Genomic DNA, 27,361 nt, shown 5'->3' on the forward strand with positions numbered 1-27,361 from the left:
TCCCCAGGCCTTGGCCAAGTCTTCCCGCAGTGGGGAGACTTGTTAAAAAAACGATCCCAGAAAAACTTTTATAACTTTTGAAAAAAGTAAATTAAAAATTCTGCAAATAATCATGAACACGCACAATACTTTTGCACATTATATCTCAATGACATTGGAAGGATTGGAAACTTTTTTTGTGATTTATGCAGGTTTAGCTAAAAACCTGGTCAAGTCTCCCCATGTTCCCCTATATGATTTATGGCACTGAGAACTGACATACAAGTAAAGTTTTCAACTTGTGTAAGAAATTAAACAGTCGATTTGAAATGACAACAGCAAGTAGCAACTTGCCACTAGTCAGCGCTTCGATCGGCCAACAATCACTATACGGGCCTTGTATACAAACTGGGATACAATGGTGACCCACGCATGCGAACCTGTATGCGATGGTGATTTTCAACGAATTTTCATTTAAATTTTTACACAGGTTTTTCGGGAAAGTTTGTTCTAGCTTATATGTCTGTTCTCTGTGTTTATGGACTCCCAAGCGGATTGACCGATTGCCGTTAAAATTTATACATAGTAGGCATTTGTTATGGAGCGTGTTTGTGTGCTATTGGTTGAGGATTATCTGCTCGCCAGACGGCGCTTCGAAACGAATTGTGTTTTACTCCTATTTCGTTGAAAGTCGTAGTAACGCGCGGCGGGTATTAGCTAGTCTCAATATACAAGTATAACTTATTAATTTTGCTGAAGAAAACAACTGTAAATTGTGAAACATTTTACCAAATGTTCTTTATGCGAAATGATGCACAGTTAGAAATTATGCCAAATCACCAATAATTAATGATTAATAATCAGTTGCAAAATTAAAGTAAAGAAACAACCATATTTTTCTCTATTGCAGATATAATGAAGAAGGACAAATGGAAGTTGTTGGTTTTGCAAATCCGGACCTTGATCCTCAAGCCCCCGATACCAGCTTGTGGAATGCACACCTTGAGAAAGTACCGGTCGACATGTCCGTTGAGAAATCTAAATTTCTGCTTGGACAAGTCGGATACAAGTTCTGTGAACTTTTCCATCAGGAGAAAGAGGCATACTTTGAACATATGTCTGAGGGTAGGTCCATTTTTTTCGATATTTTTGTTATTTGTACCTAGTTTGGCTTTATCCAAAACTCCAGAGAATTTCTAGTTTCATAATTTGTGTATATAAATGTATAGTATGGTGGCAGTTATTTTTGCAATGTTGGAATTTTATCCATCGTTAAAAAATGAATTAAGGTATTGAAGAAAAGTTGGCTAAAATTGGAATATGTCAAAACTATTGACTGGAGACGGACTGAGAACTATATAATCCTCATGCTTTCTGCCTAATCTATTATTTCAATTAATCAATTATCTTTTAGTAATAATCGATTACAATCAGCAACTTTGTGAAAAACAATCTATCAGCTCAGATAATCAGTCTGGATAAATTGGGGGGAAATGATTTTGAGTCATTATGTTCATGACATGTCATGAATTTTAAACTAAAAAGAACACCTGCTCAAGCTGGGAGAGTGGGGGGTTGCTTCTATAATCTTCCGGCCATCACTTCACATGATTTGGTATTCTTAGTATGTATAACAAACATAAAGATGTGACACAATGTGCTGAAAACGCACAAAAATCCTGTCAATCCCTTTTTTAATTGGATTGTCTGCTCTAAAGATATTTCAAAGGGTTGTTCATAAATTATGTCGCGCATTGATAGTTGGAGAAAACCCATGAATTACCGAGAGAAAAACTAACAATTTGAGACGTACTAAAGTGGAGCGGGGTTAATAAAACCAACAACAATTTTTATTCTGCGAGACATTGTTTATAGATTGACCCCAAACTCGAAGATATTTTCGAGTCGAATAATGACCTAAGGACACGTTCTGGTGATGTTAAGTTTTAGATTACATAACATATGACATAACATAAAACGTAAAATTTTAAAACTAGAACTTACTCTCCCCAGCTTGAGCATGTGTTCTTTTTTTAGCGGGCTGATAGGACTGCAGCTTATAACTTAGGGGATCCCGGCCTGTCCCACAGGACAAGATCAGACGAATTAGCAACTGTCTACCAAGTAAACACCGACCCCCGGGAGGAGGACTAAATTTTGCGCCTGTTTGTCTCGAAGTATGTAACGGCAAGTCCTATCGAGCCTGAGTGTATGTGCTGAATACTCTTTATGTATTCAAAACACCGTTCTAAGCCAGTCTCGAATGAAGCAACTAAGAGAACGGTAGCGTACAACAGTTAAAATACGAAACAAAACTGTTCGAAATAATAAATCAAAACCCTCTGCTGGGGATTTGATTGTTTCCGTTCTAACTCCACTTCTAAACTTTTATATTGAACACTACGCTGCTGAATACACCCTAAATAACCTGATTGATATAAAATACTAATGCTTGGTCAGATGGCATACCCTTGGGTTGACTAGCAAGAATCGCTACAGATTACCTTCGCAATTTTTTGAAACAAACTGAAACTACTTTAATATAGCTCAATCTACTAGCCAACCAAAATCTACCTACAGAAACATGTTGTCAGATACCTCATTTACAAAACGCATCACGCATATTCGAAAAATGAAATGCGAGTGTCAATAGGCTCATCACCCACAAACCGATGAAAACATGTATCAACCCAACGCACACACAAGCACAAAAATAAATTAATTTATCCCAACGCAACTCTCAAGTAATACACACACACGTTACACCGTGTAGTGTTGAACTCAATCCAGAAAACATGGCACATCAAAAACATGCAAGCCCCACACGGGCCAACTGTGTACGAGTCAATGACACCATACTAGAGGTAGACGCTATGTATTCTCGTCAGTGACGGCAATTACCTCGCACACAGATTAACCTGTCAGGTTTCACTCGTTTCTCTGCCGTGGGCAGTCTATCGTGCGCTCTCCACCTCGCCGTGCGAACTGAAACCTTACATGTACACAAACAATTGTACCGTTCGGTCGGTATAGCCATGATGTTGCTCGTTTAATATTCGAGCAACGAATGATAAAAACAAATACCAGGCACTTCTTATTGTAAACTAATTGTATTTGATGGTGTCACTTATGTGCGAGTGCCAACGTTGCCGAAAATCCATAGCGTCTACCGCTTATCATACCGTCTGGGCAATACAGTAAAAGTTGGGCAAGTGAGCATGGACTGAAACAAAACGAACACGCAGGGCCTGTATAAATAAACTTCACGTATGTGATGCAACGTTTAGATGCTCCCTTTTGACGGCTCTGCCTGAAATAAGCGTGCAAATTTTTCATTTTCCTCATCGTTTCCGAAAGATTTTCTGAAAATCCGTTTTTTTTTATTTATAGTGGTCGTACATGTTGCGAAATTAAATACAAAATGCGCGAAAATCCAACTGATTGTAACAACTCATTTGATGTTTTATCCAAATGTGAAGCTGAAGATATTCGTTAATGTTCTCGCATTGTGCGTAATGCCAATGAGACGATCTTCAACTTCAGAACCTTTCGAACCGAGCTTTCGACGTTCCTTCCGGACGTCGCCGGATTGTGGAATTGAAGTTATGCATTCCGGCTTAGTTGTGCAACGTCACGTTTGCGCTTCTAAGCATTTTTTGGTTTCCTTTTCGATCATGTTTTTTCGATTATCTACTTCAAAACATCTTAATATTGTTAACTTACGCGAAATACCTGACGCGCTTTCAATGATGACGAGCACTTTCTTTTCAAATGAGCACGTAATGTTTTGAACGGAACCTTGGGTAGTTTCCAGGCTGATCGAATACTGGCGCCATCTTGAACAGAATTATGTTCTTTATGTCCTCTTCACTTCGTTTTGTCATTTTTCACACGAAATTACACACAATATTCCTGTCAAAATAATACTAATTTACATTATAGTAGTGACCTACAGTGTCCACGAGCAGCTGACCTATCGTGTCCCCAAGTGTACGTTTCATGCTGATGTCCGCATTTTTTTTGTTGAAAAACAGAAATATCGAAAAGCCAGAACAAAACTCATGTTCAGCATTAATTTTTACGTAAGAAAAAAATCACTTGACATTTTTTACATTGATTAAATGTACTGTACTGAGGACAAAAGATAATGGGTCAAACCAGGTTTGATCATCTTAATATACCCCCAAAATTTTCTATTTATGGCAAAAAAATCTTTTAAGGATTTTCGGTACTAAAAAATTTCTACGCAATCATTTTTCAACCGATTTTAAATTTTTTGAGTATTCTGGAAAAGAGAAGAAATGGCCTTTCCAATGGTATGCTATGTTACGTTCTTTTTGTTAAAAGTACTATGTGCCTTCAGGACAACAATGTGAAAGTGAACATTATTTTACGATTCTTACAATATAAAAATTGCTCAACATTTTTACTTGGGAACGTCTTTGTTCTAATAGAAATTTGGAGAGAATATTTAATTCAGCATCCATCGACCTATTTATGATCAAAATCGGTTGAAAAATTGCAGAGCTATTAATTTTTTTCCCAATTTAGAAACTTACTCGCATGAACTTTTAAGGGGATTTTCAAAAAAATGATTTTTTTGCTCGAGTACGTTTTTTTTCTGTTAGGTGCATATTTCACTGCGAACAGTGTTTTGATCTATTGTGGCAGGTCCTTTTTATTGTATGTCATATCACTATTAATCTTAGTGATTCCCATTTGCTGACTATAGGCATGGTCCCAGTAAGGTATTATAGAACGTATAAAGTTTATTGCTCTACAGGGTGCAGTCGTCCATACATCTAAGGGTTGAATTATCCCCTTATCGAAGAATTCGCTCATTTTGTGGAACAGTGCTACACGCTCATTCATAAAAACTCAAATTTGAGTTGCCATCACCCAATTTCATTACATGTGCACGTAGTCAAAAATTGAGTTTTTCTCTTTTACTCAGTTTTGAGTTTGGGATAAAAATGTCAAACTTGAGTGCATTTTATTCAAAAGGCAAAAACGAAAAATAATCATTCCGCATTATAATAAAACTACAAATATATTCATTGTTATTTCAAATGTCATTTACCTGATCCTCCAGGCCGTTGTCCATACGTTTACGATCACAGGAAATATAATCCGAGGGTCTTTCTCTACATCTACTTCATGCCGATCGGCATCTTGAAGAAATTGCAGAAACTGCAAAAACACAACTGGAAGTTAGATTTGGAAACAAGAGAATTCAATTAAACCTACCTTCTAGTTTTATGAACGATCAGCTCTTGTTTAAGTTTAAGTCGACGCCTGACTCTGCACTTTTTTGAGAACAAGTAGTTTTTTCACTCAGAACTTTGAAAATTTAATGATTACTCAAGAGATGAGTTAGTTCTACTCAAATTAAAACTCATTTTTTGACATATTGCTATGACTTTTGAAATTGAGTGCTCCGAACTCAAATTTTGAGTAGTTCTGAATGAGCATGTACACAGTTATAACGACGCTGAATCCCTCTGAATAAAGACTCAACACGTCTATCGTTTGTTTACCATTTATCTATCAGTGTCATTCCAATCGAGCACGAGACCTATCAATGGCCCTCGTTCCAGAAGGATTCGAAACGATTTTCTTCGGATTGAGTGTTTCTGACAAGTCTCGTGCTCGATATGAATGACACTTACAGATAAATAAGAAGAATAAGGTAGAGATGGCGAGTCTTTATCCAGATGGATTCAGATTCTCTACACAGTTACACAATAAATGTTCTGAGTTCTCCTTATCTAGGTTGCAGAAGCGACAGGTATCATCTTCTATTTTACCTAGCTGCTTGAGGTAATAATTAATCGGGCAGTGCCCTGTTACTAAACCACTGAAAGTCCTTAAATCCTTTTAGACATACTAAGTAGCTGTTCAGTTATTATTTTATTTGGTGAGATAAATCTTTTAGATTGTCGGGCAGTAGTATTATTTTTCCAAATAATCTATAATTGAATTTTCCCAGTTCTTCAATTCCATTTTTATGCTGCATGCTGAGACCCCATAAAATGGTTCAGGCCCTAGGAATTTTGATGATCCATTTCTTGCTAGTAGAGTAAGGTGTGGTAAAAGTGCGCGTGGGGCAAAAGTGCGCATAGGACTTTTAGAAGCACACAAGCGCTAGAACCTGGCAACTCTGTATGGATTTAGTGTATCATTAAGTCAACTAATCGCACATATAAGCATGAAAGGTTTGAATATAGTGGCTTGAAATTAAGGGGGAAGGACAATTTTTCGCTGATTTGATATTATTTTTTGAATTTTGGGTATCATAAATTAGCTGTTTGAATAAATCAGGATCAGCTTTTTATATAAAAATTGAACTAATTCTTCCATGCTTTAAAGAAGGGACCAGCATCTTCGACTTACGACTGATATGAGCGGTTTAGGAACAAAAGCATCAGCATAACTGGTTCCAAGGAAAAAATATAGAGTGCCGAAAGCTCAGAATAATTGAAAAAGAACCAAAAAACTATGAATATGTAAATAAAGATGTATTTCCAATATAAATAGCATATTCGCAAGAATTCTTGTAGTGATCTACCCAACTATGACAAATAATGATGTTACCAGGGGTGACAGTTTGATCATGAACCACATTGCCTAAAAGATGAAACATCCAAGTTTTTTCAACATAATGGAAAACAACAACATCAACCGAGGCAGAGGGAGGCGTACTTTTTAGTTATGAAGGAAGAGTAAAAGGAGATGGATGTCCTAAAATTGATTAGTTTAATTTATGGGCGGAAATAAATCGGCTGTTTAAGCTGTGCGCACTTTTGCCCCGTGCTATGCGCACTCTTGCCCCGACCATGGGGCAAAAGTGCGCATTTGAGTATTCATAAGAAAATAACTATTTCTTGGATTATAAGCAAAACCAAGAGATATCTAGTATTACGTTTTGAAGATGTGTGATGAGAGTATTAATTTGTAATCATGCCGATTTTCTAGTGCTTTTCTACCAATAGTTATTTTACGAAAACTGTTAGATGCGCACTTTTGCCCCACCTTACTCTAAGTCAGCTTTTTCGTTGTCTTCAATTGGGTCATTAAATGAGAAAAAAAAGTCGTTTTTTATTACTTACATCGATAAAGCTGATTTTCGTGATTGCAACAATGTTTTTTCCAACTCAGGAAACGTGGAAATAATATTAAAATTTAAAATAAAGAAATATGTTGACAGTCTGGATTTGACACTATATTTGACATATCGAATTTCACGACAAATGATGCCCTGTCAGAAAAAAATGGGGCATGTTTTCTCGGTTTTCCCGGAGGGTTATTTTTATTTAACATAAACACCACCCATTACATATTGTTTTTTTTTTCATTTTGGGTGTTGTCCTGATAGGCCAGATATGAACAACCGCAATTTTCCTATGTATGGTTGCCAAGTTTACATAAGATTTATTTTAAAAAACAAAAAAATCGTTTTTACGTATTACAACGAAATTTTTTTTTGAAATAATGTTATATTATGTATATTGGACCTAAAATTTATCGAATGGAACGGAAAACTATATATAGTTTAATGACCCAATTCCGCAGTGCCCAGATACCCACTGTACTGTTGTTAGCCACCTGCTGCAGCAATTGAATGCATTCCCAAACCAATTTAGAGGAACACATAACTGACTTCAATGCTTTAAGAGTCGCCTGACTATCAGAACTCGATTACGTATTCATTTAAAAGTATGTGTGTGGTTTTTTAACTTGAAATTGAAAAAAATAACGGAAGATAGAATTATAGAATTCTATAGTGCGAGACAGTACCACACTAACCCCTTAAGGGTTCATGCGAGCAAGTTTTTTTCGGAAAAATTTGCCATTTTTCCATCGAATTTGATGATAAATAGATAGTTGGATGCGAAATTGAACGCACTTTTTGAATTTTCTTTAAAATAACAATTCAGTTTATTGCCTATTTTAAAAACTCTTAGAAGAATGTAGAGTAATTTTCATGAAAAAATCGCAAAATTATGGTTGTTTTCATATTTTTGTTCCAAAACCGCATAGTATTTTTGATAAAAGAACATAATATAGTCGTTGAAAAGGCCGTTTCTTTTTCTTTGCAGAACACTCAAATTTTTTTAAATCTGTTCAAAAATGACCGCGCAGAATTTTTTTAGCGCCGAAAATTCCAAAAAGTATTTTTTTGCTACAAATGAAGATTTTGAGCTTTTTTCGTACATTATTTTTTGTTAATGAGATCTACAACCAATACTAAGTAAGTTGAAAAGTACAAAATCACTGTAGCACCATGTTATGGATTAAAGTGATTTTGTTATCCAAGATGGCGGTTTCCGGTTATCCAAAAACTACTTACATTGTCGGTGTCGTTTGAAAGGGAGTGGTGCGCAGATAACGGAGCCTGATAATTGACGCCATTTCGAAATCCAAGATGGTGGCTTCCAGTTATCACAAAACAGTGAAAACCATAATTAATTTGGAAGTAATTTGAAAGCAAATGGTCAATAGTTAACAAAAATCGATGATTTGCACCATTTAGAAATGTAAGATGATGGCTTTGGTTATTGCAAAACACAGGGGACTGATAGAAAAGGTTGTTATATGAAAAAGGGAAGATATGTAAGCACTGGCGGCTCCATGGAGAGACAGGGGTGGGGGGTTCACGGAGTGTTCCAGTAGAAAAGCGTGTGTATACAATCCTTCCCTGAATACTTGTTTTTGAGAATCATTATGAAGTGTAAAGTTGTTTAGTTAGTACATGGTATCTGATAAAATTAGTATTATTGACGATTAAATTAAACCCTGCAGATATCTTCCGTTTGATTCCACTATAATAATAATGAAAAGCAGTTGCAGTAATTTCGGGAGAGATGCCGCACACTTCCAAAAATCAATGCTGCATCAAAGTAAACCATACAATATTCGATTAAATAATTTTCATCAATTACGACAAGTTTGTGAAATATACTGAAATGGTTTTCGTTATGAAAAAAATCAGTTTCCACGAACTTTCCAAAAAAAGGTCATTTCGGGAGAGATGCTGCATGTGCGGGTGAGACGCCGGACCATGCTCCCAAACTGAAAATGACGAACAAAAGTATTTTATAGCTCTCGTTTTTTTTCAATTTGTATGCGTTAGCTTAAAGGTGCCATTTTTTCATTGTTTTACATTTTGAATTTATTAAAACTAGGGGGTTACACATTTCAATATTATTTTGTTTTATATAATGAAACTAAAAAAAAACTTTACAGCTAACTTATACATATAAAAGAGGGTATAATATAATATTCGTAAGATTTGGGGGACGGGTCATTTTGTGTGTTCTTTTTATAGTAATTCACTTTATGATTTTTAGAAGGGAGATTGTAGGAGAAATTAATTATTAACTAAGCGGAACATTTTACAAGCTTATTAACTAGAAATAACTAGAGAGAGTGGTTCAAGATTAGGGGGAATTAATTAGGGCTATTTTAAAGTAGTGGTACTGTTGTGCATTTCTTAACGAGATTAAATATTGATCAACTAAAACTAGAAGATAGGGGGGCACATAAGTTTTGGGAAGATATTCAAGGGGAGAAGGGGGTGAAGTCATACATCTGTGTATCAGAGACATGGGAGGGAGGGTGGACAAGGCTGCTGGGGAAGGGGGGGGGGGGGGAGATGTAAACTTTCAGTTTCCGGCATCAGGAATTAACGGCCAGGATTACAGATTCGAACGGATTGATCAACTAAAACTAGAAGATAGGGGGGCACATAAGTTTTGGGAAGATATTCAAGGGGAGAAGGGGTGAAGTCATACATCTGTGTATCAGAGACATGGGAGAGAGGGTGGACAAGGCTGAACGGGGGGGGGGGGGATATAAACTTTCAGTTTCCGGCATCAGGAATCAACGGCCAGGATTACAGATTCTAACGGATGTATCAAGTATTGGGGCGCTGGGCGGTTTTCCTCGAGCCGGCAGGGGTTCCTCCAGACGATTTCGTAGTACGGCTCAGATACGGATCGGAAACACACCGCGCTGCGCGTGTGATGTTGTACTGTAGATCTCGTGTTGTTGGTTCATTCGACAGATGTTTTGTCTCGTCTTGGAGTCGTATCAAACCATCGTTGGGGTACGGTAGGCGGAAGAGGGTACTTCTGGGAATGATAAGAGAAAAGATAGGGGCATTTAAATTTGGATATTGATGATTTTGAGGAACGTGTATATAAGGGACATGTAGAGAATATCGCGGCTACAGTTGAATCAGAAGCATGAAAGAGATTGACACGGTTGGGATAGTATGAAGAAGGATTGATATTTTGTGCCATGTAATCGAAGTACAAGGACATAAATCGGGTTTGAGAATTGAGCTCGACAAGCCTTTCGAAATTTGCAATTACTACCGGGTTCAAGATATCGCATCGGATGAGCAATCGATATGAGAGGTCCCAAAATCGATTTTTCAGCGGACGGACGCCCGCCAGCACTTCTAAACTCATCGTATGTGTCGAGTGCATGCAACCCAAAGCAATACGCAAACAACAATATTGGATTCGCTCTAGTTTGAAGAAATGTATGTTCGCAGCGGAGCGGTCAATGGTCCTTGCAGATCGACGGCTTTGGGACCTGTAATAGAGACCACACCGTCATCTGCAAGCTGCCTTAGCGTGCAGGAATTGACAAGACATTCGTCAATGTCATTCACGTAAAAGTTATAGAGAAGGGGGCTTAGACATGAGCCCTGGGGAAGACCCATGTAGCTAATTCGTGATGTCGATAAATCACCATTCGAAAAATGCATATGCTTTTCAAACAGCAAGTTTAGCAAGAAGTTGGTGAAAGACCATGCTGGTGCAGCTTCTCAGAAAGAATTTTGATAGAAACTGAATCAAAAGCCTCCTTTATATCTAGGAAAACTGATGCCATCTGCTCTTTGCTGGCATAAGCCATTTGAATTTCTGTTGAGAGCAACGCAAGACAATCGTTCGTCCCTTTGCCTTTGCGGAAACCAAATTGTGTATCTGACAGTAAGCCATTTGCTTCAACCCAATTATCGAGGCGAAACAAGATTATTTTCTCGAACAACTTTCGGATACAGGACAGCATCGCAATCGGTCGATACGAGTTGTGGTCGGAGGCTGGTTTTCCTGGTTTTTGAATGGCGATGACCTTCACTTGCCTCCAGTCATGAGGGACAATATTACCCTCAAGAAACTTATTAAATAAATTCAACAAGCGTCTCTTGGCAGAGTCTGGCAGATTCTTTAACAAGTTAAATTTGATTCTGTCTGGCCCTGGGGCTTTATTGTTACATGATAAGAGAGCAAGTGAGAACTCCACCATCGAAAACGGTGTTTCGTTCGCGTTATTGTGAGGGGACGCGGCGCGGTAGATCTTATGTGCCGGGGCAGAATCCGGACAAACCTTCTTGGCAAAATTGAATATCCAACGGTACTCCAAAGAGTGCTCATCGATGTTTCTCTCGTTAGTCCGTCGACGAACCGGCGCCAGTAGCTACGTTTTTTGGCTTTTATCAAACTCTTCATGCGCGTTTCCGCCATCGCGTACTGTCAGTAGCTAGCTGGCAGCCCGTCGTCCCGGAAGGTCTTATACGCAGCGGCCTTCTCCGCGTACACGTCTGAGCACTCTGTCCCACCATGGATTGGGAGGACGCCCGCGTGAGTTCGCGTCTGTACCAGTTTAGTCTGAGCTTGAATCGCGGTATCAAGAATCAAGCCAGCCAGGAACCCGTACTCTTCCTCCGGAGGAAGCTCTTGAGTGCACTCGATTTTGTCGGATATCGCGGATGCGTAGCTCTTCCAATCAATATTTCGTGTGAGGTCATACGAAACATTGATTGTATTCGGTGGCCCTGAACCGTTAGCAATATTAATTACGATTGGCAGATGGTCGCTGCCGTGGGGATCAGAGACTACCTTCCACATGCAATCTAACCGCAGCGATGTCGAGCAGAGGGACAGATCTAAGGCGCTCGGTCGCGCTGGAGGGGCAGGAATCCGTGTCATTTCACCCGTATTCAAAATAGTCATATTGAAGTTGTCGCAAAGCTCATGGAGTAGGGTAGATCGATTATCGTCATGAAGGCAACCCCATGCCGTGCCGTGGGAGTTGAAGTCACCTAAAATTAGCCTCGGTGCGGGGAGGAGTTCCGCAATATCGCAAAGCCGTCGGTGGCTAACTGAGGCTCTAGGGGGGATGTAGGTGGAAGCAATGCAAAGGTCTTGGCCTTTAATTCAGGTTTGGCAAGCGACAACTTCAATGCCTGGTGTCGAGGGGAGGTCGATCCGATTGAAAGAATAGCACTTTTTGATCCCCAAAAGTACTCCTCCTTAAGAGTCTTCTCGATCCAAGCGAATAATATTAAAATCGTGAAAGTGTAGGGTTATTTCTGAAGTGAGCCATGTCTCGCATAGGGCAAATGTATCTCATTTCAAATTATTTAGTATGATTTTAAACGAATCGATTTTCGGGATAATGCTTCTGCATTTCAACTGTAGAACAGTAATTAAATCCTTGACCTCGTTCGATGAATTAGCCGTCGAAGGATACAAACGCTGAAAGAAGGGGCCATTTCGCAGTGAACTGCATCAAAAATGTTTTTACTGCGGGGAGAAAGCTTATCAAGATACTTTTAAGGGGGTCAGAAATGTTTTACGCTGTAGGAATACGGTCCACAATGTCAGAGAAATTTATTAAGCCAGCACTGTTTTCTTTCTCTGGCTGAGATATGGGAACACTTGGGGTTTTTGATATTCCTGGAAGTGCTGGGAACTCCTTTTCTGAGCTCAGGTTACTGAGACCGGGAGCGACTTGCTTCGGTTTTGCACCAGTACTTCCTTGAGTAGTTATTTTAGGGGGACCATGAAGAGACACCTTCTGGCCTTTACGACGAAGCTTGGAAGAGGAAATGTTCTTCCTTTTTCTACTACTTCTAGGCACAGCAGAAGATGTTCCCTCCTGGGGTTCATCACAGTCGCCTTCGTCAGTAGACAAGTTGGTAAAGATGTTCGTAGAGACAGGTGGCGTAGCTATCTTAAGCATTTCTACAAAAGATCGCTTAGAGCGCCCCTGAAGGAAACGCTTAAGATTTTCCTCGCGCTGTTTGTACGCGGGACATGAAGGGAGATCATGTGGGTTTCCCCCACAGTAGAGACACTTTTCGACATCTCTACCACAGGAATCATCCGCATGATTCCCACCGCATTTCCCACAGCGGGCTTTATTGCTACAATGGGAGGCTGTGTGTCCCAATTGTTTGCAATTAGTACAGTTCATGACCCGAGGCACAAAGAGGCGAACAGGTAGACGAACCTTGTCAAAGAGGAGGTAATTGGGCAGGGCAGAGCCGGCGAAGGTCACGCGATAAGAGTCTGAGTTGACGTATATTTTCTTGCCGTCAGCTGCTACTGATGCTGAATGCAAACGTTTGCATTCCAGAATCTTCACTGGCTTAAGCATGGGGTCTTTGAAACAGCCAGTCCCATATTTTAGCAGGTCCTCGCAATTCAGACTCGAATCGGAAACGACCCCACTGACTTCAACCCTGTTAGCTGGAATATACACCCTGTACTCCTTCGTAAAGGGCTCGTAGCCAGCAATACCGTTTGCGTGAGTTGAACTGTTAACCACCACCCGAAGCTTATCAGGGCGAATTTTCGATATTTCTGTCACGGCCGAATACCGATCCGTCAGAACTCGAGAAATCTGCAACAGATTCAAACACTTTTTTTCTTTGGTCCGAAAGTAGATCACAAATGGCCCGGTGGCCGAGCTCGGATGTACCTTGAGCCGGGGAGCCGATTTTATTTCGACGTCCATCTCACCTTGAGATGAACCGCCGTCAGGGGAAGTCATTTTTGCACGGGCCTATTGCCCAGTGCACGTTATTAAGACAACCAAGAAGGGGAAACGAAAACTAATACTTAGCTTGTGTAGAAAACGGTATCCAGACGGCTTACTAGAAGAACACTGCTTCACTTGTCACTGACCGGCTAACGGTACTCAGACACAGAAACACAAAAGAAGGGAAAAAATACTGAAACCTCAACTAGGCGTAGAGTGTGCAAATAACCTTGAACGCGGATTAACACTATTTGTCGCTATAGAGTGTACGGACCGATGACAAAAGACTTCTATCTCGACTGAGTGCTCCACAACGAATGTCATATAGCTCTCGTTGATGTTTTCGGGATTAAGTGTCGTCATGGTTTCATGAAGCTTGATTACGCTCATAAATCGGCTAGCACTTTCATTTTTCTTAAGGAGGTACTCCCATTTCAAAAAACATTTTTATATCCAACAATCTAGAAATATATTCCTCTCGCCACCTTGTGTAATAGTTAGGTCGAAGTATTTTAGTAAAGAGTACTATGTTGCTCTATGTTCGTACGAGCGATATATATATCTATGTATTGGTAGGGGTTCCTTGGAGGCCGTTTTTGGCAGTTTCTCCACGCAATGAATTTATATCATTTGATCACGGAAAAACCAGTGTCAATGGTTGCAAGAGCACTTTCAAATTGGTTAACTAAAGTAAACACTTTGTCGTAGAAGTTCAACTACACTACTGCTTGAAACACCGAAATTAATAAATAAAAAAAAATCAAACTACTTATGCAGGCCAGGGTCGATTATCCGTAGAAACTGATTCGATTATTCGTAATCCAATTATGAGGAGATATCAACTCGATTATTCGAACTTTTTTTTCTTACATACTGCAGAACTAAAATCGCTCTAATATGCCTAACTTTTATGGAATTTATAATTAAATTGGATAGGTTTATTCTAAAATCATTCGTAAAGTATACTTACGATTACTTACGATTACGAGCAGAGTCTGACAACAAATTGAAAACTAAACTTGATGCTGTGATGTTCGGCAAATGATTACTCAGGTTGTTGTCGGTTTGGTCGTTTTAACGGTTAAAAGATCAAGATGGAGAGCAGAAAAATTGTCCTATGATATCAAACAGAAAACTAATTTTGCTATCAGTGAGAGTAAATTGAAAGCTCATTGAGATGTTGAAATTTTTTGTGATATCAAAATATGTTTTCACTTTGATGTTTCACCAAAGAAATATAAGCATAGAAAATTCTTCTAAGAAACAAGGATAGCGAAATGAGATCAAAATTTGATATGACATTTAAAAAATCTAAAACTGATAGCAAAATACGATTTCAATTTGATGCTATTATCAAAATATGATTTCTACTTGTAATTTTGATGTTCGACTTTGCTCGGGTAGCCTGTTCAAAAATATTCGTGTTTTGTAATATTTCATTTTTATAGAACAAGTCTTAAAAATACGTCAAAATTCCCTTTTTTTGTTAATATTGCTATAACTCTGGTAGTTTCCAAACGATTTTGACCATCTTGTCAAAATCGGTACGGCGTTGTGAAGATTATTAAAAAGCCTTTTGAACATATAGTAAATTAATCAAAAAACCGGTGAAAAAGTGCATTTATTTCGATGCTTTTTTGAACAGCAGACGCCAATACAAACAGTAAAAATACAGCAATATGAAGTAACGGAAATAAAATAGGAAGGCGTAGAAGGGACAGGTAGATCCGGTGCATTGTATGTGTTTCTAAAGTAGGAATGTTACAGAACATGGGCTACACGAAATGACAAATCGTGTTATACAAATCATATTCATGAATGTGGTTTGCCTCTTACACCCTCAAAAGCAAAAATTACGATAACGATCCAAACGCATTTTCTAGTTACTATGCATCATCAGCAGAAGACAAAAGTTAAGCCTGTAAGATATTAAACCTAATGGCTCTGCCACTTCTAGTTTTCCGATCTGTATACTTCACATCCTTGCTCTCACTTGAGTACTATGCCTCTAATTTTCACAACTTTCCTTACCCAGCATTCTCTAGCTAATTGAATGTCGTTAAAATGTAAAAATATGCAATAGCAGCATTATTATATCAAATAACAGATTCTATTGTTCTGCAACGTTGAGCGTAAATAATTTTACACAAGTTTCTCGCTAACTTTATATCGATATCTTGCTTGTAAAAAAAGATATAATAAATTTTCCGAATTATGTACACATGACAAAACACTAACGTAAACGGTTTTGTGGGGTACATTTGTACCTCAGATAGGTTGCACCTGCTTTAATGGAAGTTTAATAATCAAATTGATTTATGATAAAGATTGATTGCAGTTAAAATAAACCGTAACGAAATAACAGGGAGCGCAAATAGCTCTGGGGACAAAAATACCCCACAAAACCGTTCTAGAGTTAAAACTTCGTATAACTACAGATATTTCACTTATTTAATAAACTTTAATAGTTTAATAACTCTAAATTCCTACATATTTTAATAGACAAATCGATTACAATCGATGCCACCTACAATTACTAGAAGAACATAATTTTATATTCTCTAAAAATCATCACGAAAATACGTAGATATTCAGAAATTTTGCATTTTTATCTAAACACTTTGAGTTCATTGCGACGACCTACATATTTTAAATACAAAAAATCAATTGCAAGTTATAGCAGCGGATATTTTCTGAAAAGCAATGTAAGCTGCAATTACAATTAAATTGTCAATGTTTGCAATGATATTTATGTAAGTCAGTCTTCTTAAGTCAACAACTTCTTAAAGCAGTTTGCAAAATTCGCTTGGTCTTAAAAATATATATTAGTACCATACTCGGCACTCTAATAGGGTGTAAACTACAGTGAAAATGGTAGATTTTTTTATCAAAGTTTTTTTCATTGATTTTTTTATTAATACTTGCGTATATAACTCTATGATCCAATATGTTAGTGCGACTTATTCATTAATGATTTACTTTTCCAGTTGTCAAAAAAGTTGGGTAATTGTACCATTCGGGCTGAAAAAACTTTTAAATACTTTAAGTACATCAACATGTTGAATTGAGTCATTCCATAAAATTTTTGGTCTTCAATGTTATTGCTTGTTGTCTGTGGATGACCCCTTAAAATCCAAATTTTTAATATAACTTTAAATAATAGTGACAAGTTTCGTAAAAAGATAATGAATAACTTTCTATATTACACTATTGGACTCTCTCGAGTATTTTCGAAAAAATTAACAGTTTTTGATAAAAAGGCGATTAAAATAGTGAATTATCGGTCACTTTGAAAGGGCTGGATTAACGACAACAGATGAAATGAGCACACCTCTTCAGAAAAGTTGTGGAGATAGTTTTACTTTAAAAGTAAAAGCTCGTTATATTTAGATAATCACTAAAAAGTCTGAGATATTGAGTTGAAAGAGGTAAAAACATCATTCAACCGATGTTTATTTGTCAGTTTAAAATTATCCTAGGTTTAAACTAATAAGAAATATGAAATCAAGATCCCACCTAAACGGCATGAATACGGAATTTGAAAAGGTTTATAAGATATTTGCATTAGGTATAATTTATTTAAAAACCGATTTAATCCATCTAGCAGTGAGATGAGACATTTCTTACACATATCACTGCTGGATCATTCATTGCAAACTCATGCGAAGTGGGCACCCAACTAGAGGTGAGATGAAAACACTTTCTAGTCCTGCACGAATAAAATCTCGAATAAACTGAATAAGTTATAGAAAATTAATAAAACGAACGAAATAAAAAATTAAGAAAAAAACGAAATAAAAGGTGTTCAAATTCATAAAATGATCAGAATGATTAATGTAAATCAAAATTATAAAATACACGAATCAAATTAGATTACCTCACTAAATGAAAATTTAGACTATATTTAAAAATAGTTTTAAGAGTAATAGAATAAATTGACTCAAAATAACAAAGTGAAATAAATAAATAAAAGGAATTACTGAACATGAAATGAATAAAGTTAAAGATATGAACAAATTGAATCAAATGAATCCAAGAAATCAAATATATCAAATTAATCAAATCAATCAAATCAATCAAATCAATCAAATCAATCAATTCAATCAAATCAATCAAATCAACCAAATCAATCAAATCAATCAAATCAATCAAATCAATCAAATCAATCAAATCAATCAAATCAATCAAATCAATCAAATCAATCAAATCAATCAAATCAATCAAATCAATCAAATCAATCAAATCAATCAAATCAATCAAATCAATCAATTCAATCAAATCAATCAAATCAATCAAATCAATCAAATCAATCAAATCAATCAAATCAATCAAATCAATCAAATCAATCAAATCAATCAAATCAATCAAATCAATCAAATCAATCAAATCAATCAAATCAATCAAATCAATCAAATCAATCAAATCAATCAAATCAATCAAATTAATTAAATGAAACAAATTAATTTAATGAATCCAGTGAATACAATGAATCAAACGACTGAAATGGATCAAATGAACAAAATGAATGGAATGAATGGAATGAAGAAAATGAATAAAATAAAAAATAAATGAAATGAATAAATAAAACAAATGAATAAATAAACAAAATGAACTGAATTGATAAAATGAAATAAAAGAAGAACATGAGCAGAATGCAATGCACTGAGTTGTGTCGAATAAATTATTTATATTAAATGAATAAAACTGAAAAAATAGTCAGATTATTAAAATGAAAAAACTGAACAAAATGTATAATCTGGAAAAAATGAATAGAATGCATAGAATGAAAACAGTGAATAAAATAAGCGAAATGAATGATATGAGTAAAATGCACGAAAAGAATAAACTGATCACAGTGAATCCAAAGAATGAAACGAATAAAATGGATAACATGAACACAGATGAACAAAATGAATAAAAAGATGCTGAATGAAATAATTAATTAAAGTACAATGATAATATATTTAAAGTTAAAGACATTTTTGAATAATGAAAATAAATAAACCGGATTGTCCGAATTTGAAGGTGCATGCATAGAGAGTTAGCAACATAAATGTGAGTCGTGACAGTTGCCACGAACACGAAGGGAGAGAGCGAATGAGAGTTACATAGTGATGAGGTGGGTGTTGTGTGAGGAATTTCTATTTTGGAAAGTTACTTATCACTGCCTTCATTGCTTGCAACAAGACAGGCATGACTAACCCACGTGAAATGCCTCTAGCTTGCATTCTTGCAAATAAGGCTAATGACGCGTGTCTCATATCGGAGCTTACAACTCGCGATATCCGTGTTGTCACAGTTACACTGACTGTCGGAAACGTAGACAAAAAATATATATATTGCTCAGCATATCTACCGCATAACGAGTCATCTCTTTCTGATGAATTTAAAAGCGTTGTATTATATTTTAGCAGAAATGGGCTTCCGCTCATTATCGGCAGTGATGCGAATGCTCATCACATCATTTGGGGCAGCTCAGACATCAATCTGAGAGGCTCTGAACTGATGGAGTACATAAGTAGTAAAAATCTCCATATTCTGAATGTGGGAAACCAACCAACTAAATCTACAAACTGGGACCTCTTTTTAGAAAACTTGGCAAGTAAATTTCATGGATATTTTCCAACAATTAGTCAACTAGACGACGTAGATGACGTCGTGGATACGACAATCTCATTCATAGTAGCATCATACGAAGAAGCTTGTCCACTTCGTACTGTTAAAACGACAAGGGGAACCCCGTGGTGGAGGGCTGAGCTTGAAAGAATGAAGAAGGATATGAGAAGAGCTTGGAACCGGCATCAGCGTGATGATTCCAGGGCTTTCAGGTCAGCTCGTAGTACATATAAGAAATGTCTTATATCTGCAGAGCGGGCTGGCTGGCAAAACCTATGCACTAATGTCTCTTGCCTGAACGAGGCTAGCAGGTTAAATAAAATTCTCTCGGAATCGAATGATTTTCAGATGAACTCATTAAAAACCAGAGATGGTGTTTATGTGACGGACGAAAAAGATGTTCTTAATTGTCTCTTCGACACACACTTTCCAGGTTGTATCGATCCAGAGCTGAAGAATGTTCACAGATCTCATTCTGGTGATTTGGACTTGTGGGCGTTAGCACGCACATTGGTTACCACTGAATCGGTCAAGGTGACAGCTTTGCTTCATTCAAATCACCCGGAAACGATGGAATACTTCCCGTGCTACTACAAAAGCGATTTGATATTCTTTAAACATGTCTTGAAAAAGATTATGGTTTCCAGTCTTGCTACCGCGTATATCCCGAAAGCATGGCGAGAAATAACTGTTAGATTTATTCCCAAAGGGGAGGGCGCTCAAGCTATGAAGAAGCCAAGAGTTTTAGGCCTATCAGCTTAAGTTCTTTTCTTCTGAAAGCTTTGGAACGGATAATCGATCATTACATAAGGAACGTTAGTTTAGTTGAATATCCACTGCTCAAATGCAACCACATATGGGAAATCCACGATCATTCTGCTTTACGATGTCGTTTACAACATTGAGAAAGCCTTCTCGTTCAAGCAATCTAGCTTGGGTGTATTCCTAGATATTGAGGGTGCTTTTGGCAATGTGTCCTTCCAGTCTATTCTGGAAGCGACGCGCGGTCATGGGATACCTGGATGTATCTCGAGTTGGATAAACGCAATGCTTAGTAACTGCATACTTTGTTCGTCACTGCGACAGGCTGAGATACGGAAGTTGAGTATTTGCGGTTGTGCTCAGGGCCACGTTCTGTCACCTTTGTTAAGGAACTTGGTAACCCACGGCTTGTTGAAGAAACTTAATGAGCTTGGATTTCCAACCTACGGGTTTGCGACAATCTTTGACTTAATGCAACAGGCATTAAGAACTGTCGAACAGTGATGTCGACAAGGCCCTTCAACTGAGTTTGTCCGGCACTATCTACCTTGTCTACCGCCCGGACATTCCGATATTACTGGAAATGAATGGGCTGACGAATTGGCCAGGGCAAGTTCAGCGATTGACTTCGTTGATCCTGAACCAGCGCTGCCAATTTCGACAAGTTGGATAAGGGAAAAATACGAGCCTGGGCTTCGTCCGAGCACCGCAATTATTGGAGAAATCTGCAAACATATCGCCAAACAAAGGCGTTTCTAGAACAACCGTGCCCAGTGATTTCAAAAAATCTCCTACATTTTTCGAAGCTCCACTGCGGCATGCTGACCAGGGCTTTAACTCAATTATCACATGGCAACTATACAATATTTCAATTCGAATTTCTACATATTAAAGTCCCCCCCACCACAGCCTTCACTACGTCCTATTGCTCAACTACCTACGCTCATGAAATTGAGCTAAGGCTTTTGAATAATTCATCCAAACATACCAATGTGGCAAATCTAAAATATGTGATGTTATTTTGAAATGCTATATGAAATATCATTGGTACACCCGCAATGTTGGCAATAAAAATGATTTTTGGCATTTAAGTCGATGTATTAAACTTTGAACAGCTATAACTTGGTTTAGAGACATTCTAACACCATGTATCCTTCGGCAAAGTTGTTCAGCATATCCTGGACTACACTTCTATCTATTTGTTGGCATACTGCAGGAAGAATTGTAGTGTGTAGAATTAAAAAAGCAAAAAGTAGGTTTTCCCATACTAATTTCCATACAAATTTCAAACGCAATGCGCTACGCCGGGTCAACACCAATCGACCCCAAATTTTACTCAGTTATTTGGGACCCAAATGGAATCAAAAAAGTGCTGCGCTGAAAAAACGATCATTTTTCCCCACCCTAATGCATAGAGAGATAGTAAGATAGATGTGAGTCGTGACAGTTGCCACGAACACGAAGGGAGAGAGAGAGTGAGAGTTACATATAGATGAAGTGGGAGGGGGCTTGAGCGTTGTGTGAGGAATGGCAAATGATGGTTAATGTCGTGACCTTATTTTTATTGGTATTCTAGCTAAACCGGCAGACGTTGTTCTGCTTATAAGTATTCACTGGATAATACATCGAAAGAAAAAATAGCAATGCTTGTGGATAAAATTTCTATTAATTTAAATTCCAGTGAGGTGACTCCAATTGTAAAACATATTACGAAAAGTCCTATAGCATACGTTATGATCAACAATGCATTTATTTCTGCTTCTCTCTATAAACAGTAACAATTATGATGCTTTACCAATATCGAATCGACGGTACGTCAAATTTATTCCGAAGATTTTCAATGACTTTTCATTTTCAAAGTTGAAGCGGAATTTGAATCCGTTTGAATCATGGGGATTCATCGAAACAAAGCATCAGTGCATTCACACTCTCCCTTGGGAAAAGTGCCTTCATACACGTTGTTCATCAACTCTTTCGCCGCTCTTCCTTTTAAATGCATGAAAGCAGGGTATGTCATAACATATGACTTTTTAACAAAAAAGTGCCGTCACGGAAAAACTGTAAACCCAATAGCAATCAAATGACATTTTATTATGTACCTCCATATAATGACAAACTATGCAATCCTAAACTAAAAATATCCCAATTGCACAAATAGGCGAATCAAGAAATTGTTAATATTTTGTTTTCCTGCTAAAAAACCTTTCACAGAAAATAATGCAAAAATCAACGAAATCCGTTGTCATTCTTGAGCTAAGCTATGACAGACGGAAACCATTTCGTTTTTATATATAGAGATATCCAGCCAAAGGTACATTTATGAGAAAACACAATTGCACTGAAAGGTGGATTAGGAAAATTTCAATATTTTATTTTTATGCCAAAGAACCTTCCACAGAAAATAACCAACAAAATAACGCAAAAATCAACGAAATCCGTCATGCCGTTCTTGAGTTATGCGATGACACCCGGAAACCATTTCATTTTTATATATATCTAGAGATATCCAGCTAAAGGTGCATTTATCAGAAAAGGTGCACTGATAGGTGGATTAGGAAAATTTCAATATTTTTTTTTATGTCAAAGAACCTTCCACAGAAAATAACCAACAAAATAATCAACGAAATCCGTCATGCCATTCTTGAGTTATGCGATGACACACGGAAACCATTTCATTTTTATATATAGATTATGCGATATATTTGTTCCTTACATCCTTATTATAAAGTAGTAATTTTTGTGCCATTACCAGTATAACCTAAATCTTGCAAAAGAGATAAATTTTCGCTAGAGTTTTGGGATTCGAAAATACGTTTGCTTTCGATAATGCCACGAGTATAATTATATGAGAAATCTTGTATCTCCCTACTAGGTGAATTGCGTGATTGTTCGAAAATTTTTGGCTTAAAACCTGTTGTGTTTTGACAAAATTACCTATATCTCAGAAAGTAAACAACATATCGAAAAACAAAAAATAATGGTGTCAAATGGTCACGTTAGACCATTCATTTGAAACTAGTTTCATTAAGATCTGTTCAACCATAGCTGAGATAATTATATGACATTTTGTACATACATACATACAAACATACATACATACATACATACACACATACAGACATTGTCTCAATTTGTCGAGCTGAGTCAATTGGTATATGAGACTCGGCTCTCCGGGCCTCGGGAAATTTTCGAAGTAAGAAAAGAATGGCTGGCGTCCAAAAGGGACTAACCCACATTTTGCATTTTTACAGAAAGTGGAAAAAACTTCCGCATTTCCAAATCAACATTGTTTTTATTGTAAAGATACAATATTTTATTATTAGTTTATTGACCCATGTTGCCTAGAAGAAATAAAATCATTACATGAACTACTTTTCAATTCACGAGCATTTTCTTAATTCGGGGGGCTAACCTCGGAGGTACCTAGCGCCAAAAAGGGACTAACCCACAATTCACACGTCCTTTTCTTATCTTTCGTTCTAGAGTTATGGTGCCTTTGGCAAAGTTGTTGTGTGACATCCAGCACTTTATTTGATCATTTCATATTAGTTTGGAATTCAGCCGCTAGGGCGGCGCTGTTATCAACTTTTTAATGAAATTGATTTCGTAAAAAATGTGGGTTAGCCCCTTTTGGACGCCAGTCATTCAAATATAAAACTGATTGCATCGATTATTTGTTTGGCTAAATTTTGTTTTTATTCAACAGACAAAACAATTGCCTGGAAGCAAGCCGTGCAGGGTGTTCGGGAGATGTGCGACGTATGCTCAACCACGTTATTCAACTATCATTGGGTTTGCTCGACTTGCGGTTTCGTAGTGTGCATAGATTGCTACAAGGTAAGTGGAAGTTTTTTTAACGAATTCGTCGTGTTAAATATGAAATCTTCATTTATAGGGCCGCAAACATGGATATTGCAAGAATGATACTGGCACAAGGGACCGCGATGGGTATATGTGGCTAAACTGTACTACTAGAGAGCCACACATACAAGAGAAGCTGATGCTCACCCAAATCATCCCAAGCAATTGTTTGTATAAACTAGTTCGACAAATGCACGGTATATGTGCATTGTTGGAGATTCCTCTAAACTGTGAATGCCCGCTTAGCAAGGAATCGTTGTTTCGGAAGATTAAGGATAGACTTGAGTTTATTTATCCCATAACTGTGGAACACATCCGAAAGGATGAAGACACTTTAAAAACAGAAAGCGTTGAAACTGATATGATTTCGACTGTCGGTGTTGAAACTATAACTACGACAAAAATGATATCTATAACGGTTAAAAACATAGAGAGTAGATTAAGTGAAGCAGATAGTGGTACAGTATGTTGTAAAGTAATTTTTGGTAGAGAGCTGAGTGCGGACAAAAACCCAGCAGTAGAAATTTTGAAACGTAGAGAGAAGCAAAGCTATAGCTTTGATGGTTTTCAGGAAGATATTAAAATCGAAAGTCTCGATGATTACATTGAAGGACGAAAGACGCCTTTAAATGAATGTAAATTGAAGGTAAACAATGCCGAACAAACCAATGAAACTAAAAGTATCTTAGAAACGACAGAGTCTGACAAATTTGCTGCGACAAATGTTGAAAACAAAGAGAATGGCAATGATACACCATCTGTTAATGTGCAGTTTGAAAGCACTGTGGAAAAGTGTGTCGAAAAAGATCCCCTTGAAACAAACTCTGAAAATAATATTCAAAACAGCCAACATGATCTCGATACCGATTCAAAACTGATTGAAGCACCTGCCAAGGACTCAGACACTCAAGACGATCCTCCGTACAACGAGGAGCACCGTTTGAAACCGTCTCCTAAGCTAGACTGGAAAACATTCAATATGATTGTGAAACAGTTATTAAAGTTTGACAAGTCTATTAACATTTCGGGTCTGTTTGAAAAACATTTGACTGAAAAATGTCCTGAGTCGGAAAGTTTAGTTGATTTCACTGCTGAAATTGAAGTGAATCATACTAATATCCAGAGTTTCTTGCATGACTTTCTTGATCAGTTTGTGTTTTTGACTGGTCCAGCCGGTATCGATAATCTCGCAGATAATGTTCAAATCTTGGAATACAACAAATATATTAAAAACTGTATAGAATTTCAGAACAAGGGTGAACGCGTTATCAATTTGGTGGAATCGCAAACACTGTATCCCAACGTTGCTCATCAGTGGCTTTGTAATGGTAGATTGCTCAGGCTTTTGGATCCATTAAATGATGACAACTATGCAGCATTTCACGATCAATGGGAACGTGGACAACCCGTCATGGTATCTTACGTGTCGAATAAAATGGACATGAGACTGTGGCAGCCACAATCGTTCAGTAGAGAGTTTGGAGAGGACGAAAATGATCTTATAAACTGTCTTAACGGCAAACTAGTGAAAAGTCAAAAAATGAAACTATTTTGGGGTGGTTTCGAAAAGATCGGACTTCGTTTGCTGGACGAGAGAGATCGCCCAATGCTATTGAAACTAAAAGATTGGCCACCTGGAGATGATTTTGCAGAAATGATGCCTAGCAGATTCGACGATTTAATGATGTGTCTACCGTTAGCGGAGTATACTCGGCGCGAAGGACGCCTCAATTTGGCAAGCAGATTGTGCAGCTTCTTCGTGAGACCTGATCTAGGACCTAAAATGTACAGCGCTTATGGGTCAGCATTGCATCCATCGAAGGGTACAACAAACCTCCACCTGGATGTGTCGGACGCAGTTAACGTAATGGTCTATGTTAGCGTTCCAAAAGATGTAGACCAGAGCAAGTACATACAAAAAGTGTATGATGCAATTGACCGTGACGAGTGTGACGTATACACTCGCCAACGCATACGCGAGAAGGATGAGTTACCTGGCGCATTGTGGCATATTTATCACGCGAAAGATGCCGATAAGATACGTTCTCTACTGAACAAAATTGAGGTTGAACGTGGTGGAAGTATAAAAGCAAATCACGATCCGATTCACGATCAAAAGTGGTATCTAGACGCAAATTTACGCAAACGTCTGCTAGAAGAGTATAACGTTGTGGGTTATTCGATTGTACAATGCTCTGGCGATGCCATATTCATTCCAGCTGGAGCTCCTCATCAGGTGCGCAACCTACATAACTGCATTAAGGTTGCGGAAGATTTTGTGTCCCCCGAAAACATTTCTTACTGTTTCAAATTAACCAATGAGTTTCGACACCTCACCAATACACACTCGAATCACGAGGATAAATTACAGATAAAGAATATCATTTATCACACAGTTAAAGATGCAGTTTCATGTTTAGCGAATCCTCTTATTATGACTAAGGATAAAATAGATTTGTTGTAAGTTTTAATTCTTGATAAACACACTGACTATAAAAACCTGTGGCTCGTCCAGGAATTATTTCGGTTTAAAATAATTGTGTAATGTAGCCGTATTACTTTAAATTGCAAAGGAACAATATTTTTAGATTGCAAGTACCTAGTTATTAAGCAGTGAGACCTTTAAACGTATTAATATAAATAAATCAGTATAATTTCGATTCATCGTACACATGATTCTTTTTCTTTTTTACTTCAAAAACATGTCAGGCTCAGATCGGTTTGATTCGCCATGTGTCATCTGTGAATAATGTACACCCAGGTTTTTTTACGAGGGGATGCGTACCGCGTAAAAAACGCGTTAATTGGAAAATCCACGTAAAAAACCGCATTAATTTCGCAAAAATATTCTCCTGAATAAATACTTGTGAATGCAAAAGACTTTCGAAAAGCCGGGTCTGGAAGACTCCTTATGACACGCACCTGAACAATATGGGTATTTTCGGAATGGTCTTGACGAGTAAGTGCCAGAAACTTATGTTGACGCCATTTTGAAATCCATGCGCCTTTTTTATGTTCTGTTTTTTCATACTCTGCACGCATACGCATACCAACGCTCAACCACTAGTCTGTGCGCGGTGACGTGGCCGACTGGCGGGTCGACGTGGATTGATAGTGCTGTGTGCCGTGTTTGCAAATGTTGTTCCACAATTTGATGGCGTTATTCGTGGACGGGGCTCAGAGTGGTAGTCACTGTGTGTCCATTTACCGGTCGACTTCGTCATCATGCATAGACTAATTTAATAATTGAATTAATTTAATGAATACATAAGTAGAAAACTATTAGTTGTCGTTTTATAATAAT

At 37.5% G+C, this 27,361-nt stretch overlaps 1 protein-coding gene across 1 annotated transcript; it reads left to right on the forward strand.

Annotated features, from left to right (window-relative positions):
• Window positions 1-868: 868 nt before the first annotated feature.
• Window positions 869-26,726, forward strand: LOC131683360 (lysine-specific demethylase 3B). The gene is made up of 3 exons (XM_058965271.1): window positions 869-1,104; window positions 23,903-24,033; window positions 24,092-26,726. Exons 1-3 carry the CDS (start codon window positions 909-911, stop codon window positions 26,519-26,521), a joined length of 2,757 nt encoding a protein of 918 aa, XP_058821254.1. The 5' UTR covers window positions 869-908; the 3' UTR covers window positions 26,522-26,726.
• Window positions 26,727-27,361: the final 635 nt, after the last annotated feature.

The sequence above is a fragment of the Topomyia yanbarensis genome, chromosome 2, assembly GCF_030247195.1.
Source record: "Topomyia yanbarensis strain Yona2022 chromosome 2, ASM3024719v1, whole genome shotgun sequence".
In the NCBI taxonomy this organism is placed as follows: domain Eukaryota; kingdom Metazoa; phylum Arthropoda; class Insecta; order Diptera; family Culicidae; genus Topomyia; species Topomyia yanbarensis.

Bases quoted from the DNA above. Each gene is read 5' to 3' on its own strand.
- LOC131683360 (XM_058965271.1), top strand. From the start codon at position 909: ATGGAAGTTGTTGGTTTTGCAAATCCGGACCTTGATCCTCAAGCCCCC. The intron at 1,105-23,902 runs GTAGGTCCATTT...TTTATTCAACAG, and splicing joins CTTTGAACATATGTCTGAGG to ACAAAACAATTGCCTGGAAG. The intron at 24,034-24,091 runs GTAAGTGGAAGT...CTTCATTTATAG, and splicing joins TGTGCATAGATTGCTACAAG to GGCCGCAAACATGGATATTG.